This window comes from Physcomitrium patens, chromosome 2 (assembly GCF_059467195.1).
Source record: "Physcomitrium patens ecotype Gransden chromosome 2, ASM5946719v1, whole genome shotgun sequence".
Lineage (NCBI taxonomy): Eukaryota > Viridiplantae > Streptophyta > Bryopsida > Funariales > Funariaceae > Physcomitrium > Physcomitrium patens.
The window spans coordinates 4,474,894-4,492,901 of NC_143411.1; the positions used below are offsets into that span (position 1 = coordinate 4,474,894).

Sequence of the window (18,008 nt, forward strand, 5' to 3'; positions counted from 1 at the left end):
CCTACCATCCAAAAACAACTATAATTCTAATAAATAACTAAACACAGATAAACAGAGAAATCAATTTGAAATCAAAATCAAATTTTCTAAACAAAATTTTATTTGTGTAATGAGAAGATACTAGAATGAAACATTTATGGAGCGTTTAGAATGGTACGCTGTGATTCGTTAATAAAGGAGCAAGTTGATTCTGTTCAGTATATAAAAGTACACTACAGTAAATAAATAAACTATCTCATTCCCTCTATATTTGATTATTTATTTATAGTTATGCATCTGTGCGTATATAAATATATATATATATATATATATATAACTATTCTTTGAGTGGCTTTGAATCATTTGAAGAAAAATTTAGTCTCTGCATGGTATACTTTATAGATACATATATATATATATATATATATATATACATACTTGCATGGATGCATGCAGAATCTCCTGTAAATTTGATTTAATAAAAAATTAAATCTTCAAATATCTTGAATTAAATTTTGTACGTTGTATTTTCTCTACGAATTAAAGTCACTCACATATTATGATTTTATATCCAATTTTTTAAATATTGTGAGTTGTTACCATATTATATTAATATCAAAACCTGCACACAATTCAAGTCATCTATTTTAAATTTACATTCACATTCAAAATACAGGTTGCACTGTTTCTTTGTATTGACATGGTTTTGTATTATATTTCGTTCATTATTCTTGGTACCATATTTATTTTCTTAGTCGTCCTTGAAACCGTAACCTTCAAATAAGTTACTTTATTTAGTATTACATCATCGATTTTCGCTTTTAGATGGGGTTAAGATCCAAAAGCCCACTTTAAAAGATCCTGGTATTAAAATCTTGTGAAGATCTGTTTCTTAGTGAAGAAATTATCCTGAAAAAAAGATCTGGTCTTTGAAGTAATAAAATGTGAGAATAGGCAATCAAGTGGGTGGAAGATAAACTATTTTGATTCAAAAATCTTTCACATTCTATCTCAATTTTAAGAAGTTTGATGCTGTAAATTCTTTTGAAGATTTTGAGTGATAATATGAAGCAGTCTTTCACAAAGCATCTTAACTTTTTGTGGATTACCACCTCCTGAAGTGGAACTATGTGTGCAAAACTAGTCATGCTATGTGAGAGGAATACAAATTTCGCCTCATCTCTTCCATTTGTTACCTCCTGCTAGATTTCCTTAATAAAAAACAAGTTTAAATAAAGATATTTTCGATATCAACAATTTCAAACTTAGAATACTGCTCTCCTAGACATAGAGACAACGTATATAAACAGTTTTTATTTACGTTCTTTAAATAATATTCATTTGTTCTGCTTCCAAATCCCTCAGAAAGAACCCTCTCCCATCTTACCAACTTCTTTCCTTAAATGTTAGGCCACCGTTCAGGCCACTTTTTCGGAGCTCCTTGCGCCATGAATTACTCATACGGCTTGTTGTAAAATTGTGAAACAACTAGTTCTAGATAGTTCTGGGTAAGTGGTCACAGTTTTGCAATTGTACCCTATTCTACTTAAGCCCCAGAACCTGTGCAACGGTAACAGATTTGACATGTCTCCTCAGAATTAGTCTGTTTTGAAGCATCCAATAACTGTTAACGTATGATCATAGTAGCCTTCCAATCAAACAACACCTTTGCAAACGTTACCAATCACACCTTCCCATTCAGGTTTCATATGATATTTACAGGATTCACCACGGGTATTCAACCCACCATTTCACATCTAGAGCCTACAACTTTCATTGCTAGAACGTTTTGTCTGAATTTTAATCCAATTTGAAGACATGCCGCAAAAATACCCAAAAGTTCCACCTTCGTTGTGGGGTATCGACATGCCCTTAGTGGTCACGTATCTTACATTGACCAAACCTTTGCATTCCCCACTTCCACAAACAGGGTACACAGAACAGTCCGATGACTAAAAGTAGGAAAAATATAAGATAGTTAACCCATCCATTCACAGATCCTAAGATTTTAAATTCACAAGTACTACATACACTATCATGGCCTACCAATAGGCGTAACATGCGAAGGTTACCACTGTAAACGAAAGAGGAGCCACTTCAGAAAACCTTTTAATCAGTCACCACCGACTCTGGATGCTAATTATTGCTCGAGGCAAAAATTCAGTACACAAGAACTCATCACACAGAACATACAGCCTGCAAACTGAAACTCATCCGCAAGTGTGACGGCCATGAGGTAAGTCACTGAGAATATAGGGAAACACAACACACGCACACACACATGAACACAAACATGGGTGGCAATTTCATGGACTCTGTTCAGGTAAAATATCCATAGCGTAATCAGCCGTTTAAAAGAGCTCCTCAAAGCATTGGTTGCCTCAGTACAAATCACCTATTTCTTAACTCCACTGCGCCACAGCAGAAAATATGAGCGCTCCGCGTTCCCATTTAGCGGTACTGGAACACGGAACACAGTCGGGCAACATCAACGCATTGAAATCAAATAATTAAAACGCCAAAAGAGTGCACGATCTCACCGAAAAATCGTTGTGTTCTGCAAACCCGCGATAGAAAATAACTCGTTCAAGAAAAACTGAACAAAAAGTAATACCTTCACGAATCCAATGTCCTTGGAGTAGATACGGAAGCACTGACGGCAAGTGTTGATGCCGTACTTGCGAATCATTCCGCATGAGTTCCCGCACACCCGGCTGCACACACAAAGGAATCCCGCAAACTGTATGAGTTTTCGCAGCATGATGTAATTCACACTGCTATCGACTCCATCAGACAGTGCCCAAAGCGCGGACTTCTGACCGATGAACGGGATCATTACAACGAGGAAAAAACAACTCAGTCACTCTCAATAGTGTATTTCTTTACAACCCACAAATGGTTATCGAGTCCAGTTGTAAAATACCGAGCGAGAATATAAAAAGGTATTGCACTTGGGCTTCACTACTTAGAATGTCATCATGTAACCGGATGCTCTCAAGGCAATCAGATACCACTGCACCATGTAGGAGAGGCCAAAAAAGCAATGCTACTTGGGCAACTAACCCTACAGTCTCAACCTAGAATCCACCACATCATCATCTTCACACAGTACTTTAGACGAGAGGCTGCGTACATACAGGAAATCGCCACACTATACTGAGATTAATTAGCAACAGACTGCACTCGAACTCGCAGTTCATACACGAAACCTAAACAAAAACAAGAAACATCATGCAACAACCATCAACAACAGGGTTTCAACATCTACAGCGCGACGGCAGACCACCTGCCTATCACTAGAACATAATAGTCTTGATGAATCCTGCACTAATCGAATCCAACTGGACTTTACAAAATCTTCACAAGCGCGACTAAACATTGCAGGTAGCCCATGAGGGCCGGCGGGCGCTGGAACGCATCTAGACCAGTCTAAGGATAAGAACGTCAATCGTATAAACAGCTGCGACTGCAAGCCCAGCTGAGGAGGTTGCACTGCGCCGTCAGCACTAACATCGAAGCCGATTACAAAAAACCGAAACCCTAATTACCCGACCCCAGAATCACGAAGCGCGGATCTTATTCAAAGCAGGCATGCAGGACACCAAAGGGAAAACGAAAGAAGGACTGAAACCGTTACCAGGTGCGGGAGCCAGGGCCGTAGCCCTTAGGGTGCGAGTTCCACACCGCCTCGTGACCCATGCTGGCAGATGATGCAAGCAGCGACAACAACAGATGCGACGAAGCACAAGAGGCGAGGGCGAGGGCGACTAAGGCGCAAGGGGAGAGCGAGAGTGGGAGAGGAGGACCGATGGTGCGTGCTCCTCGTTATGGCCACCCTGCGAGAGTTATGGCCAGCCTTGGAATTAGGGCTAGGGTTACGAGATGGACCAGTCCACTCTGGCGGTCCACTCTGGCGGTCCACTCTGGCAGTCCAAGCTGTCCGACGTTACATGCCCTGCTGGCATCTGCGAATACGTCACCATTTCGGGTTACTGCAATGTATGTGTGTACACAACGATGAAGAAACAAACCAAATATAATCATTAAAAAGCAGTAAATGTGAGCAAAGGTGTATATATTGGAAAAGTCGAGTTGCATTTGTTGTTTTGATTTTTATGTTTAATACACATATGGTGCTCATAGTTACATTTTAATATATATATATATATATATATATATATAATAAAAAATTAAGTATACATCCAAAAAAATCTATGAAAATATATAATTTTGTATATTATTTCACTTTTAACTACTATAAAAATAATAATGAAACATTCTATATTGAAATGGGTTTAAAATAGTACTTCTTATTCGCCAATATTGGTGAGTATTCCAAGAAAGTTATTTATTGAAAGACAATATATTACTAGCGGATAATAATAAAAATAATCAACTCTTAAAATGTAATTATATATATATATATATATATATATATATATATAGAGAGAGAGAGAGAGAGAGAGAGAGAGAGAGAGAAAAAAAAAAAACTTCTTACTCTTCAAAATATCTATTTTTGTAATTCTAGTTAGTTCTCAATTTTTTCTTCAAATACAATATAATAAGTATTGAATATAGTATTTTTACTTGAGTAGCTTGCAAATACATAATTAAGAACAATCTCAATAATCTATCAAGTACAATAATTAATTTGTCTAAACAATTTAGTACTTATAAAAACTCAACTATCATGAACAAAAACCAAATTCTTATACATATCTCAATATTTTATTTCAAGTGATTGCACATCTTACTAAAAATATGGTCTAAAATGCTATTTATGATAATGACCATAATACGTTTTATTGGATTAATATGCCAAAACAAAGAATCTATCATCTATCCAAGAAGTTATTTGTAAAAAACCAACGTTTTATTTGGTACAAGTTAAAATAAAAACCGTTATTTTACTTTTTAATAGAATAAAATTAAAGACATCAATTTTAAATATTTTGCAACTGTCATACAAGAAATTCATTGATATTTATATTGTAATAAGGAGATATTGTTATCAACTAAAAGTTCACCAAAATTTGCTAAATATTAGTATATTGTTTAAGAATATAAGATAACTAGTCATATCAATAAATATTTTATTAAAACTATGATTTTTTTTTACAAGATTAAAAATGACTAAAAATAACTTGAAGGAAGAAAAAAGAAACACACTCTTCTAATCCTATCTTAATATGTAAATTTTTAAAATTTTGATTTAGAACTTCATACTTCCAAATTGAATTCGAAAATTTAATCAATAGGAAATAAATTCAAAACCTCACCTTTTCACACATTGGTTACACATCAAGATTTGGAGAGCCTGAAGTTCTAAACCCTTCAGCTGCTGTAGTTCTATCTTGTTCTCTCAACCTCGTATTTGGAAAAATATGGCAGCTCTCCTAGTGTTCGATGAATGTTGCATAGTTTTCAAAAATATTCCGTCTAATCCTCAAAGGTGCTGCATCCAACATATATCAGCTTTTGAAGTTTTAATTCAAAATTCTCAACACAATAAGTTCTAGTACAGGTTATCCAAGGAAAAGTGTTAACTTTCCTTCACCACCTAGTGCTTGCAGTTAACAAGGGAAGTTTTGAAAGAATTCTTCCTACTTCTTCCTTAAAATTCTGCACAAAAAGACACCCCTCATTCTGATAATCCCCTGATAGATTATGACCAGATGAGTCGCTCGAAAATACAGAGCTTGATTCGCAATTCAACCTTAAATATTTAAGTCCATATAAGTTCTTTGCTTTAATTGGGTAACTCATGTATTGTCGAGATAGTGGGTGACCCTGCCAGTGCTGCGAGGAGGTCCGAAACAATTTTAGGTGATTCTTGGCAGTGCAGGTGACATGAGACTCGTACGGAATACAACACGATTCCTAAGTAGTGTTACAAATCATTGCCCCAAGGATACAGGTCGCCAGGAGGACCCTCGGTCCAGTTTAGGAACGATTGGCCTGGTTGTAAGTAAATACTAGGATCGTGAGGCAACTTTCGAGCCAGTCCGTTCAGGATCTGGTGGAATGCATCGCCAGGTTTTGCAGGTCGAGGGAAAAGCATGGCTTGCTTCATGGCTGGGTTAGCCAGTAGTCTCTGCTTCTCAAGCACCTCCTCATGATTAATAGTACACAATATTTTGTCCAGTATAGGAACATCTTTCTCTTCCACAAACACCCCAATCTTCTCCCATGGTATGGCATCAGCGAAAGGAAGCACTATGTCGTCTGCAATAATGACAGGAATGCAACCAAAAATCACCCCTTCAACAAGCCGGGGACTCCAGGGAGCCCAACCAAGTGGACACAAGCAAAAAATTGCGCGTTGCATGTCTTCATAGTAAGTTGCTGGATGCTCTGTCGAGATGTCGAACAATGGGTTATCTTTGAAATTTTCCCAGATAGCTGCTCTTGCGCCTCTGCAAAGAATCATCCAATGAAGAACTCAGTATGTCTAACAAACCAAGAGGAAGCAAAAGAATAAATACACAAAAGATGAATAAAAACTAGCTTGCATGCATGTCGGGAGAGAGTAGACTGATACTTCAGTAACCACATTGAAAGTTTTGGTCATGTCTCTTTAGCACACATGAACACAACCCAAGAAAACCTTCTTTTAGATTATAGAACGAAAAAGCATACTAATAAATAAATAAACAAATAATACTACATATAAAAATAGTAAGTAGTCGTAAAAACCTTACCGAGCATAATAACCACCTTCAGGATCGTTGCCAGGGTCATAAAATAAACCTCTGAAATATGCAAAAATAGAGCGTGGGGTGCTTGGCGGATTCAGCCGGGTTTGCATCCTTTCAGGTGGAGCATACGGAGGGATAACAATTGAATCTTCCTTGAGACAAACGTGATGATTCTGGCCAAACGTTTGAATTAACGTTGCTCGCTTCAACAGTGGGAGAATACCCCTCTCAATGGCCTTTTCTTCCTGTATCAGAAAAAATGCGCAAGTTTATTGTAATATAAAAATGGTTTAAAAGTAAGCCTCATTCTGTTACTTCCGATTGTCACTAGAAAGAAGGAAATAGATGTTTTCACGAGTCAGTGGAAGCACATCCCTCTTTGATCATCTGTGCCTTCTAGGATTCGTGCATAATCCTACGGGTGCAGGACGTTAACTGTAATCACAACGAAGGCACAAAAAGACAAAATTGCGTATGAAAGTGAAATTTCTGAATACCTGGTAATGAAAGCAAGCAGCGAAATCATGTGGTACAACAAAAAAATGGTCTGCTCCATCTGTCCTGTTCCAGTACGGCCAGTGGCTAGAAATGTAGCTGATAGCACTTCTCATAACGCGGGGTGACTTGAAAGGCAAAGGAAGCCCATTTGGAGTCAAATCACATGTTGTGTACACAGGAGTGTAAAACCAGTCGGCCTCTTCAGGATTCAACGTCCGGACAGGGCTTTCCGTCAAAAAGTCGTGAAGATACTCCTCCACAGCGAACATGTGTGTAAGACAGCGAGGGTCCTTTTTCAACCAATCAGTGTTATATTTACTGTAGGACAACAAAGTTCAACCATCGCTAGGTTAGATACACTCCAGTATTCTATATCTTATGAAGCAACCCTCCCAAAGACATCGTGTCATATCAAACAGTAAAAAGAGCGTCACAGTAACGTAAAAACCTTAATAGAATTCAGAATACCAGAGCGAAAAGAATTGGATATGATTTCATCTCTTAGATGGTGCTCGTAAGCTTCAAAAAAAATAAATACCTCGGAATGTCATAGATAAAAACTTTCAGACGGCCAACAGGGTTGTCCTCCAGCACATCACCCGCACTTCCTGCAAAGAATTTACCAGGTGTCCTTGTCATCTAAGTGGATGGTATAACTTTCATGTAGGACTTTCATACAGAAATAAAATGAAATATGCCTTATTAAGAGTTGTTCATCACTGAAAAATCAGGATAACTATGTTGCACACACAACCTTGCAACAGCTGAAATGGCATCTTTCATTTAGTAGAAGCAATATTCAGCTGTCTTCAAGATAATAAGTTCCTAGGGAAATTGAGCATAAGTGGGTTCGCCTGGCGATTGAGTTTCACAGCCTAATTTCTTTCTACTGAACAGGATAAGCTGCATGTACTATCTCTCTATACTCGCACTTTGAACTAATTTTGAGCGATTTCTCAAGTTGGAGCTTGATAACTGTGGGTTACCAAAGAATTCCAAATTGCTTAATCAACCAGTTCTTATAAAATGCACCATATAATCTGCACAAACTCTGGAAACCCGGGTCACCAGATGATAAATTCTATTTCCCCAAGCCAGCTTGCCAGGCTCCTTGCGCAACGATCAATATTCACAACATTCCCGAACATAAGAAACCCTAAGCCATGCAAATGCGGTACCTGAAATTCGTTGATGACCCATTTCCGCAGTGACATCTTGAACAAAATAGATGAATAGCAGCAGTAACACGACAGACCTTAAGCCAGAAGCCACAACAGTGCGCTTCATTAACCCCCACCCTCTACATTTCTTATTACAGAACCAACTCATAGCTAAACTACAAGAATCTGCGCACTCCAAAGGGTGCTCCATTGGCTGCCCTCCTTGTTCAGTGCCACCCCATCATGCCCTCCTACGAAACACCCAATTCTCCCATCCCTAAGAGAAGCTCCAAACCTTCCCGAAAACGCTACAAACCCTCTCTTCCGATCCCCCAAATGCTAGCTGCTAAAAAAATAAATAATCCGTGCAGCTTAAACCATCCGAACCCATCCCATCAAATACCATTCGCGTGTAGCTCGATCGTGCATCAACGCATCACCGAAGTTTCCAATGCTCCAATACACGCACGCACACGCACAAGGTTGTCGTGAATGCTACCGCTTGAGGCCAAGTCTGTCCCACTAGGACTCAAACCTCGGCTCCTCGGTGATGATCAGTGGGACATCACGGCACCCACAGCTTCCTTCCAGCAAGCACGCAGCTGGCAAAGGGCTTGTAGCGTGAAGCTGGGCATCATGCTTCTATGTCCAACAAGCGATTGCACCCCGACTACTAAATTTGTTTGGCATGATTCTCCTGACCAACTCGTGCTGCTTCTTCTCCGACGCCTTGACTCGGCCCAAGGGACCAGGACGCTGCGAGACCGTCAATAATATCCAAGTTCGTTGATTTCAAGTCAAGGTTTACAGATATTAGAGTGAAGTCTTCTCTTCTAATTCAAGTGTAGATTTGAATGCGGATGCTGACCAGGTGAGAAATGAGATCCAGATCTTGAAACGACGTTCCACGGATGGTGGCATGATCCTAAATTAAACTAGGTTAGTGTTGAATTAGTCGTTAATTTCATGTTAAGTGAGGTCTGTACCGATGAGTAGAAGTGTAGGGTTTCATTTTGTGTTTGAATTTAGACAGTGGTTTTTGTGTTTGAAGTGAAATTTTTTTTTTTTTTTTTTTTTTTTTTGCGTAATTAAAATAGCCCGACATTTTAGACGAGGAATTTGATAGCTTTTTTAATACCAGGATTAGATTACATAATTTTTCTAAAATCAGCTTTTTATCAAAGTTAAAAAGTTACAGTTAAAAACATTCAATGCATTAGATATGTTGATATCATGGACATTCAAACAGACTAAACTAGATTTGATAAAGCAATTTTGGTCACACACACCTAACAACAACAACAACAACAACCACGCATATGTATATAAATATAGGCACATATAATTGATCACATGGGTACACAAAAAATAATCAATCAATGTTAGAAATATTAATAGTGCATTCGCTTTACAGCTGTGCACTATTAATGTGCTTGAAATTCCATGCACAATCAACAACATGTGGAATGAAGGAACACGCATACATATACAACATGTGGAATGAATGAACAATTTTAGGTTTTAAAAAAACCAATCCTTTTGAAACCCTAATCCTGTAACAACGCGGAAGCCCTATCCCTTACGCAGTTTTCATGTCGAACAGGCTCGTGGTTGCTGGTGAATTCATGGCGCCATGGATGGGATTGGCCGATACGGCGCGAGCTGCAACGCGTCATGGCAGAGAACCTCAAAGGCGGCTCTGGAAATCAGATGATATCGGTGGCGGCAGATTATAGCAGGTCTCTAAGATTGACTTGAGCTCGAACAAGCGCTGGATTCGGTGTGTAGGTTTTTGTTCGTCCGCAAGCTCGTTGGACTGATACCGCCCCGATTCGTCCAGCAAGCACGTCATGGCGTCCGCGCGATTCCCACAGACGATGTCATCAGCTGCACTGTCGCCCACCATCATCACCTCGTGGGGGTGCAGGCCCCATTTGTCGCAGATGTGCAGCAATGGCGCGGGATGAGGCTTGCAAGGGGTGAACTCACGGCCCAAAGCGGGATGGAACTTGGGCAATCCGAATCGTGAGTGGAAGAATTCGATGCCAGTGTTCACATTGCGGGTGATGATGCCGCGACGAATGCCACGCGCATCGAGGAATGAGCACACCTCCTTCGCGCCCGGCATGATCTGAAGCTTCTCATGGGCGTCTTGCTCGATCTCTGTTATTATGGCGTACGCGCGAGCTTGTTTCTCGGAGCTCCAGCTGGAGATTTCGTGAAGGATGTCGATAGGGTTGTTGTTGACGACGTCTGGATGATCTCCGCCCAGTATACGTTTGTACATGAGTCGGAAGTCGATGCAAGGCACGGTAAGAGTCCCGTCCATGTCAAAGATCATACCCTTCACCGATGGCTTTGGGTGGAAATGCTCCGCTGTCCCCGTCAGTAGCCGTCTTATGGGTGACATAGCCCTTCTGAAGCCTCACCACTCCTTTACACGGAATGGACCAGGGAAGAGCTGATACGCCAGTAACCCTTCAAGTAGTTTCCTGCAACCCATAAACATGAATGCACCCCCAAGTACCAAAAGATTAGATTATGTACAACACTTCTGCCCGATTTTCCGTGACCAATACCCACGTAAGCAACTCTTGATCTGGACACAGCGTGTGCCGTAGCAATTTGATCTGCTTCAGCTGAAAGGATTTCTTCCCTTGGCACTCTATTGGTGAACAATCAACCGAGAGCTAGTAATTCCAAGAAGTACTAGATAGTACAATGTCTAAGACACTATCAGTACAATACCGTAATCGAATTATCAATTTGGAACGAGAGCAACGATAGTAAGCCGAGAAGGTGTCGAATTGCGGTTTGATAGAAAAATCTTGGTCAGAAGCACTGTTTTTCTAACATGCCAGATTCAAAATAACACTCTCGGCAACGAGAGTGTTCATCAAGCTGTCAATATGCGAAATTCCACAGTCGTACAATCACGAATGGAAGAAAACCCGAAGCACTCGACGTTCGCACTCAAAAACCCAATCCCTATATCCCAATTCAGAGAGGGAAAACGATTCCCAAGATCAGTTATTCAAATTCCAATACATTCATTCCAACCATTGCCCTTAGCATTGCAATCCCACCAACTTCTCAGTAATTCTTTCATACCTTCAAGGCCCTGAACACTCCCGACAATTCAATATTGGTTGTTGATAGCATTGCACGTTTCCAACCTCAAACAAATGAAGCTCCAGAGAGTAACGGTCTCCACCACTCTGCCTTGAAGCTCCAGGTCAATTCTCGGCACGCAGAGAGTGTATAGAAAGAGTTCCATCTCCACATACCGCAAGGCCTCGGTGTGACATACTGTAACACCAAAAGTGGAGAGCGAATCTGGACCTTCCACATCGTGATCATACTATCATTCTCCTTGAAAAAGCAACTCCCATCAAACGCAAAGCTGTGGAAATGACAGTGCGTTAGAAAGTGAGAAAGAGAGGAGACAGTCATCGTCTCATCCATCCGCGACCCGTCGATTTCTACCCCATATCTCTCTCTCTGCCTCATCCGCTTAAATTCCGTGGTTGCATGAAGCAAGCAGGGTTAGTTTATATTATTGGTTGTGTGTCAACGTATGGTCATCATGTTGGCTCTCTGAATGCCATCTCTCTTGGGTATTAGAGTCTCGCGCTACAACTCATCCAGGGTTCCTGCATGTAGAGAGTTGAGAAAAGAGAGAGAGCTACCTCGCAGACCCACAGAGGCATTACCTGCTAAGGAGATTCTGATATCCACAACATGAAGCGATTGTCATCATGTAGGGCTATTGAAGGGCACCAGACCGAGAGTCTCTTAGTTAGTCTCAAAAGATTGGACAATGTGTTGAAAGACACAAATACACATTTTTAGTGCAAGTCACGTCTGCTTCTGATCCATTATGTCTATTCAAGATAGGCCAAGCACAACCACCTGTGAGCGATATCGCTTTGTGACATAGGTATAACTTCTTGATAGGGCATCGCTTTCAGAGACGGTATCAATTCAAGACCACATCTTGAGATAGGTAACACCAATATATATATATATATATATATATATGTATAGATATGTGTTTTTTTAACAAAGTTTAGTATTGATAATGTTGTTTTTCATTTGCATGATATCAAAGCAAGTATGATAATTCACACCAGAGTTTGCACATGAGTGAAGATTTCTCCTATTTTAATAGAGATTCAAGTTTGTTTGTTTTCACCTAATGTTGATCAAGTGAATTAGATATAATAAGCAAGACTCCATTATGGACTCTATTGCCACAAATTTCACTAATTGGTGACAAGTCTAGCTTTGATCAATATGCCCTTGGGAGGTTTTCATTTTTTATAAGAAAAAATAAGGATTTATATTTTGGAGTATTTTGTGCAATTTGTAGCACATCTATACATAAAAAATTTAGAGTTAGTACCTTAAGTTATGTTGAATGTGTGTTTAAGCTTGATCAAATAGTTAATCAAAGATTATTGAAATTTAAGTGGGAAGGAGACTAGGAAATTGGAATTTGGAGGGCTAGTGAAGGTTTCTCATATTTGTAACAATCTGCAAATTGGCATTTTTTTTATTTATTATTATTATTTTTTTAATACCAGTAGCAGACTTGATTTCCAACAATTATGCCAATCTTGAAAGAAATTGAACAATAAAAACAAGAGATGTCAGTGCTAAGAATATGCCATTAAGATTGGAGGAAGAAGGTGGTTGATGCCTAAGTAGATAATGAAAATTTTCTTCTATTCAGTATGTTTAATCTTCATTAAACTATTTTTTCTTTTTTTTTTTAATTAAAAAATTGAAAGATGCACAAGTTTTTAATTAATGACAGCAATTAAATTATTAGTTATTGAGATTTTTATTTTAACATAGGATTTAATTAAGATTTGATTATGATTACATAGGATTTGATTATGATTTTTGGTAGGTATTTATTAGAATTTGGCTAAGAGTAAGCATTAAGATTTTGTAAAGATTTGACTAGGATTTAAGATAAGGATTTGAAAAGGATTTAATTAAGATTCTTTTAGGATTTATTTAAAGTTTGATTAGGATTCCTTTAGGATTTCATACAAATTTTATTAAGTGTCTTTTAAGATTCTTTTAAAATTTTATTTGAATTTGATTAGGATTTGATAAGGATTCATTAAGATTTCATTAATGTTTGGTTATAAGTACTTAGAGTTTGTTAGAATTTGATTAAGATTTGATTAAAGTTTCTTTATGGCTTAATAAAATTTGAATAGGATATGATTAAGATTTATTTAGAGATGATTAGAATTTAATAAGATATATCTAGGATGATTTCAAAATTAATAGGATATATTGAGGATAATTAGAAGTTTATCCAAGATTGCAAAGGGGTGTTTCTAAATGCCTTATACATAGGTTTTGGTTGTAAATCAAACTTTAAGGTAAGCTCATTCTCTTCTACAATTAGATGTCTAGTGCATCAAGTTAGATTTCACATAACACAACACTGCCTTTGGTTTAGGTAGTTAAGAAAAAATACATATTTACAAAGGTTAAGTAGCAAAGATTTTTTTTTATCACAATGTAGCTATAAATAGCTATAATATTATTTTGTAGATAATACAAGAATAGCAACAATTAATATTTGGTTATATACTTTATATCTATTTTATTAGTACATAGATAGTTCTAAGTCTTAGGTTGTAAAATGATTAGAGAAAAGATTCATGAAGACCTTTAGGTTTTCAACTCAATATGAAGAAGCCTTGGAACTCTGGCTTTGGAATTGTAATTGTGGTGCTTGAAGGCTAGTCAGACGATGAATTAGATCGAAAATGTGTAATTGATGATTATGGAAGGATCTTGGCCTCTTACAGAAGCTTCAAAAGGGACATTTCTTCAGCTATTAGTACAACGAAAAGAAATAGAATTAGTTAAATGAGGAAGGATTATGTGGAGAACAATTTACTATTTTGTATGTTGTTAGATGGAGCTTGGGACATAGTTCCAAGGCCAAATTGAAGAGGTTAAGATTGAGCATGGGAAATACATGAGATTGAGCTGTAAATTATTACATATGAGATTGAGCATGAGAAATTGGGTCTGTTATATTAAGAATGCATTAATCATCAGGCAGGCATATAGCCCTGCCATCTTCGGTCAAGTACCCACGTCTGCCTCGCTCTAGCTTCCAGCAGGTATATCGAACAAGCACACAAGCAAATTAACAACCGTACACTGCAACACGACATTTCAATCCCAAAAACAACACCGTTCTGGACACCCTGTAACTGCTCCGCCAAAACCAAATCCCGCACTATTCACTTCTTCTTGGCAGCGGCCTTAGTAACCTTCGCACCAGTTGGTTCCTTCTTCTCCACGGCCTTGATAACACCTACGGCCACCGTCTGTCTCATGTCACGCACGGCGAAACGTCCCAATGGCGGGTATTCCGCGAAAGTCTCCACAGTCATGGGCTTGGTCGGAATCATCTTTACGAACCCTGCGTCTCCGTTCTTCAAAAACTTGGGCTCCTTCTCCAGCTCCTTACCCGATCGCCTGTCCACCTTCGTCAAGATCTCGGCAAACTTCACAGCAATGTGAGAGGTGTGGCAGTCCAGCACCGGCGCGTAACCGTTTCCGATCTGTCCCGGGTGGTTCATGATGATAACCTGGGCAGTGAAGTTGGCTGCTTCCTTCGCAGGGTCGTTCTTCGAGTCCGAAGCCACGTATCCTCTCTTCAGGTCCTTCACCGCCACGTTCTTCACGTTGAACCCGACGTTGTCTCCGGGGTGAGCCTCAGGCATCGACTCGTGGTGCATCTCTACCGACTTCACCTCAGTCGTCAGTCCAGTGGGTGCAAAGCACACCAACATACCCGGCCTGATGATTCCAGTCTCCACACGTCCCACTGGCACAGTTCCAATACCTCCAATCTTGTAGACATCCTGAAGGGGCAACCGCAGGGGTTTGTCGGACGGCCTCTTGGGCTCTGACACGTTGTCCAGGGCCTCGAGAAGGGTTGGGCCCTTGTACCAGTCCAAGTTCGTCGATCGCTCGATCATGTTATCACCCTCGAACCCTGAGATGGGCACGAAGGGGATCTTGTCGGGGTTGTAACCGACCTTCTTGAGGTAAGTCGACACCTCCTTGCTGATCTCATCGAATCGAGCCTTGCTGTACTTCGGCGTGGTAGCGTCCATCTGACAAGCAAGTAACGAGCATTGTGAGAAACAGATTACATCCGTAGACCGGGCATATAGTTTTCCATTGCAAGTAAGAACATAGCAATAAAATTAGAGAGGCAACTCGTCCGGTTTGACTTGGGCAATCTAGACCCTGCGCACAAAGACAAGTGGGCAACCTAGACCCTGCTCACGGACCAGATAACATAACATAATTCTTCTTTAGGTAACGAGACCGAATTCAGAGTACATCTAGCTTGCCTAACCTTGTTGCAGCAGCATATCATCTGCTTCACTCCCAAGGTGAAAGCCAACAGAGCGTGCTCACGGGTCTGTCCATCCTTGGAAATACCAGCTTCAAAACCTCCGGTGGTAGAGTCAATGATGAGAACCGCGCAGTCAGCCTGGGAGGTACCCGTGATCATGTTCTTGATGAAATCACGATGTCCGGGAGCATCAATCACAGTACAGTAGTATTTCACTGTCTCGAACTTCCACAGAGCAATGTCAATTGTGATACCACGCTCACGCTCGGCCTTGAGCTTGTCCAACACCCACGCATACTTGAAAGAACGCTTGTTCATCTCCGCCGCTTCCTTCTCGAAACGCTCAATCACACGCTTGTCGATTCCTCCCAGCTTGTAGATAAGATGACCAGTGGTGGTCGATTTTCCGGAGTCGACATGGCCAATGACCACGATGTTGATGTGTACCTTTTCCTTACCCATGTCGGTCAAGCTGACAGACCCCAACAAACCAAAAGTTAGCTTAACTTGCTACAGGGGATCATGCGGGATAACACCCGCAAGGACAGAGTCGGAGTATATGCAAGAACTCAACAGAATACTAGCCATAGTATCTAGGTGAAACGATACTCCCAAAGGCTAGCAACAAAGAGCTGCAAACCATCCACCGCCGCAGGCTCAACCACCTTGACCCACCAATCAATCCGCAAGCTCGACAGAGGGGACTCACTAACACCTTACCCCTCCACTGAGCCACTCTTGAAGACCCTTATTACTACGCCACAGCTAAAAGGATCGCATGACCGGCAATGAACAAAAAATAAAAGGTAAAACGAGAGAAAAAAACAAATGATGTAAACACTAACACGGATACCTGTAACAGAAGTAGGGCAGATACACGCGAAGTGCAGGCAAGAATGCAAAGAATTGTAGAGGGGCAGGAACCCACCGTGGGTGCGAGGCGGCGAGAGGGGCGACGAGGGCGAAGGCTGCTGGAGGCGATTGAAGTGGGCGGCTGAGGGCGGGGGTGGCTGGTTCTTGAAGGAACAGGCGGTTTGACGGCCAACCCTAATCAGCGCAGCACAGGGTGGCGTCGCGTCGGCTCCAAGCCCGGAAGGGGGGGGGGGGGAGGTGGGGGGGGGGGGTGTGTGTGTGGTGTAGTGGGTGGGGTTCGTTATCGCAACGTCTTCGCTCACAAAAATCTCGTCGCTCGGTTGGGATGCTCTATGCCGCGCGCGCGGTTATGGACACCGCGGCTCTATCACGGTGTGGGTGTGGGATCCAGTCTCCTTCTCCGTGAAGCGTTTGCCAATTAGGTCATGCGGTTTTCAGCTGACGTGACGACGGACTCCTGAAAAAAAGTTTGCCTCAAACTTTTCGTTCGTTATGTGGTCTGGCAATATTGGGAGCTTGGTGCATCGTTAATGTTTTGATTACCAATAATAAAAACATGGTATTGGATTTATGGTTGGATTATTTTTTTATATGCATACATGTGAATTCATATATATATATATATATATATATATTCATTGAGTTTTTTATTTTAAAATTATTGTACTTATTTATAATAATGGTTAGATAGTTCTTTCTTAATATTTATTTTTATGATTTACATTAGTTATTGGATTTTTATTTTTGTTTTTGTAAAGGTAGTATCTTTGAATTATATGTTAATATGTTTTTTTCATCATAAGTATATACGATGTTTATATATTGAGATGATTTTTTTAAAAATTAAATATGTTATTTATTTATAAAATTTAAAATAATTAATAATATTATTTTTGAAATAATTACATTAATATCTATAATTAGTATTTATCATACTATTTAAAAAGTATCTTTGGAATATGAGAGTTTGATTTATAATATATATTATATTAAATAAAAAATGTATACTAATAATATAATATTCTAAAATTATATGTATGTGAAGGACATGAATCTTGAAGAATTGAAAGATCAAGACACTCTTGTATTAGTCAAAAAGATTAATCTTTATAGATTTTGATAGATATAATTAATAACCAACAAACTTAATTTGTTTATAAATAAGAAAAGGTCTAAGCCTATAATAATCCAACTGATCACAAAGATATGTAGTCTTGATATTATGCCGAAATAACCATACCTTGTCGCTTATGTTAAATTGTGGTTATTTCTTGCAATGGCCATTCAGATTGATTTTTGTTGTTTTTGAGCTTCTTTTAATTATGTCTTTATTTTTGCATATATCTTTGATAATTAATTTTTCAAAATTTTCTACCACATGATTATTAG

General features: G+C 39.5%; 4 protein-coding genes across 5 annotated transcripts; all 4 read right to left on the reverse strand.

The window, feature by feature from the left end:
• Positions 1-2,297: 2,297 nt before the first annotated feature.
• LOC112279087 (small ribosomal subunit protein uS14z/uS14y/uS14x) lies at positions 2,298-3,783 on the reverse strand. Its single transcript, XM_024513196.3, has 3 exons — positions 3,617-3,783; positions 2,594-2,693; positions 2,298-2,439 (listed from the first exon to the last, which is right to left on the reverse strand). The coding sequence occupies exons 1-3, from the start codon at positions 3,676-3,678 to the stop codon at positions 2,431-2,433; spliced, it is 171 nt and encodes a 56-aa protein (XP_024368964.1). The 5' UTR covers positions 3,679-3,783; the 3' UTR covers positions 2,298-2,430.
• Positions 3,784-5,448: 1,665 nt separating this feature from the next.
• LOC112279081 (putative glucuronosyltransferase 47 A) lies at positions 5,449-9,130 on the reverse strand. Its single transcript, XM_024513187.3, has 5 exons — positions 8,354-9,130; positions 7,714-7,783; positions 7,175-7,493; positions 6,681-6,922; positions 5,449-6,395 (listed from the first exon to the last, which is right to left on the reverse strand). The coding sequence occupies exons 1-5, from the start codon at positions 8,544-8,546 to the stop codon at positions 5,870-5,872; spliced, it is 1,350 nt and encodes a 449-aa protein (XP_024368955.1). The 5' UTR covers positions 8,547-9,130; the 3' UTR covers positions 5,449-5,869.
• A 667-nt stretch (positions 9,131-9,797) lies between these two features.
• Positions 9,798-11,812, reverse strand: LOC112279086 (haloacid dehalogenase-like hydrolase domain-containing protein At2g33255). The gene is made up of 2 exons (XM_024513195.3): positions 11,447-11,812; positions 9,798-10,827 (listed from the first exon to the last, which is right to left on the reverse strand). Exon 2 carries the CDS (start codon positions 10,743-10,745, stop codon positions 10,023-10,025), a length of 723 nt encoding a protein of 240 aa, XP_024368963.1. The 5' UTR covers positions 10,746-10,827; positions 11,447-11,812; the 3' UTR covers positions 9,798-10,022.
• A 2,566-nt stretch (positions 11,813-14,378) lies between these two features.
• On the reverse strand, positions 14,379-16,721 carry LOC112279082 (elongation factor 1-alpha). Of its 2 annotated transcripts, none has more exons than XM_024513188.3 (3): positions 16,675-16,721; positions 15,747-16,218; positions 14,379-15,498 (listed from the first exon to the last, which is right to left on the reverse strand). In XM_024513188.3, exons 2-3 carry the CDS (start codon positions 16,206-16,208, stop codon positions 14,617-14,619), a joined length of 1,344 nt encoding a protein of 447 aa, XP_024368956.1. In that variant the 5' UTR covers positions 16,209-16,218; positions 16,675-16,721; the 3' UTR covers positions 14,379-14,616. The 2 variants fall into 2 exon arrangements, with proteins under 2 accessions (XP_024368956.1, XP_024368957.1); XM_024513189.3 differs by having other exon boundaries at positions 16,600-16,721.
• Between the last annotated feature and the right edge of the window lie 1,287 nt (positions 16,722-18,008).

Bases quoted from the DNA above. Each gene is read 5' to 3' on its own strand.
- LOC112279087 (XM_024513196.3), bottom strand. From the start codon at position 3,678: ATGGGTCACGAGGCGGTGTGGAACTCGCACCCTAAGGGCTACGGCCCT. The intron at 2,694-3,616 runs GTAACGGTTTCA...TTGTGTGTGCAG, and splicing joins GGCCCTGGCTCCCGCACCTG to CCGGGTGTGCGGGAACTCAT.
- LOC112279081 (XM_024513187.3), bottom strand. From the start codon at position 8,546: ATGGAGCACCCTTTGGAGTGCGCAGATTCTTGTAGTTTAGCTATGAGT. The intron at 7,784-8,353 runs GTACCGCATTTG...AATTCTTTGCAG, and splicing joins GGGTCATCAACGAATTTCAG to GAAGTGCGGGTGATGTGCTG. The intron at 6,396-6,680 runs GTAAGGTTTTTA...GATTCTTTGCAG, and splicing joins GAAGGTGGTTATTATGCTCG to AGGCGCAAGAGCAGCTATCT.
- LOC112279086 (XM_024513195.3), bottom strand. From the start codon at position 10,745: ATGTCACCCATAAGACGGCTACTGACGGGGACAGCGGAGCATTTCCAC.
- LOC112279082 (XM_024513188.3), bottom strand. From the start codon at position 16,208: ATGGGTAAGGAAAAGGTACACATCAACATCGTGGTCATTGGCCATGTC. The intron at 15,499-15,746 runs GTTAGGCAAGCT...CTTGCTTGTCAG, and splicing joins TGATATGCTGCTGCAACAAG to ATGGACGCTACCACGCCGAA.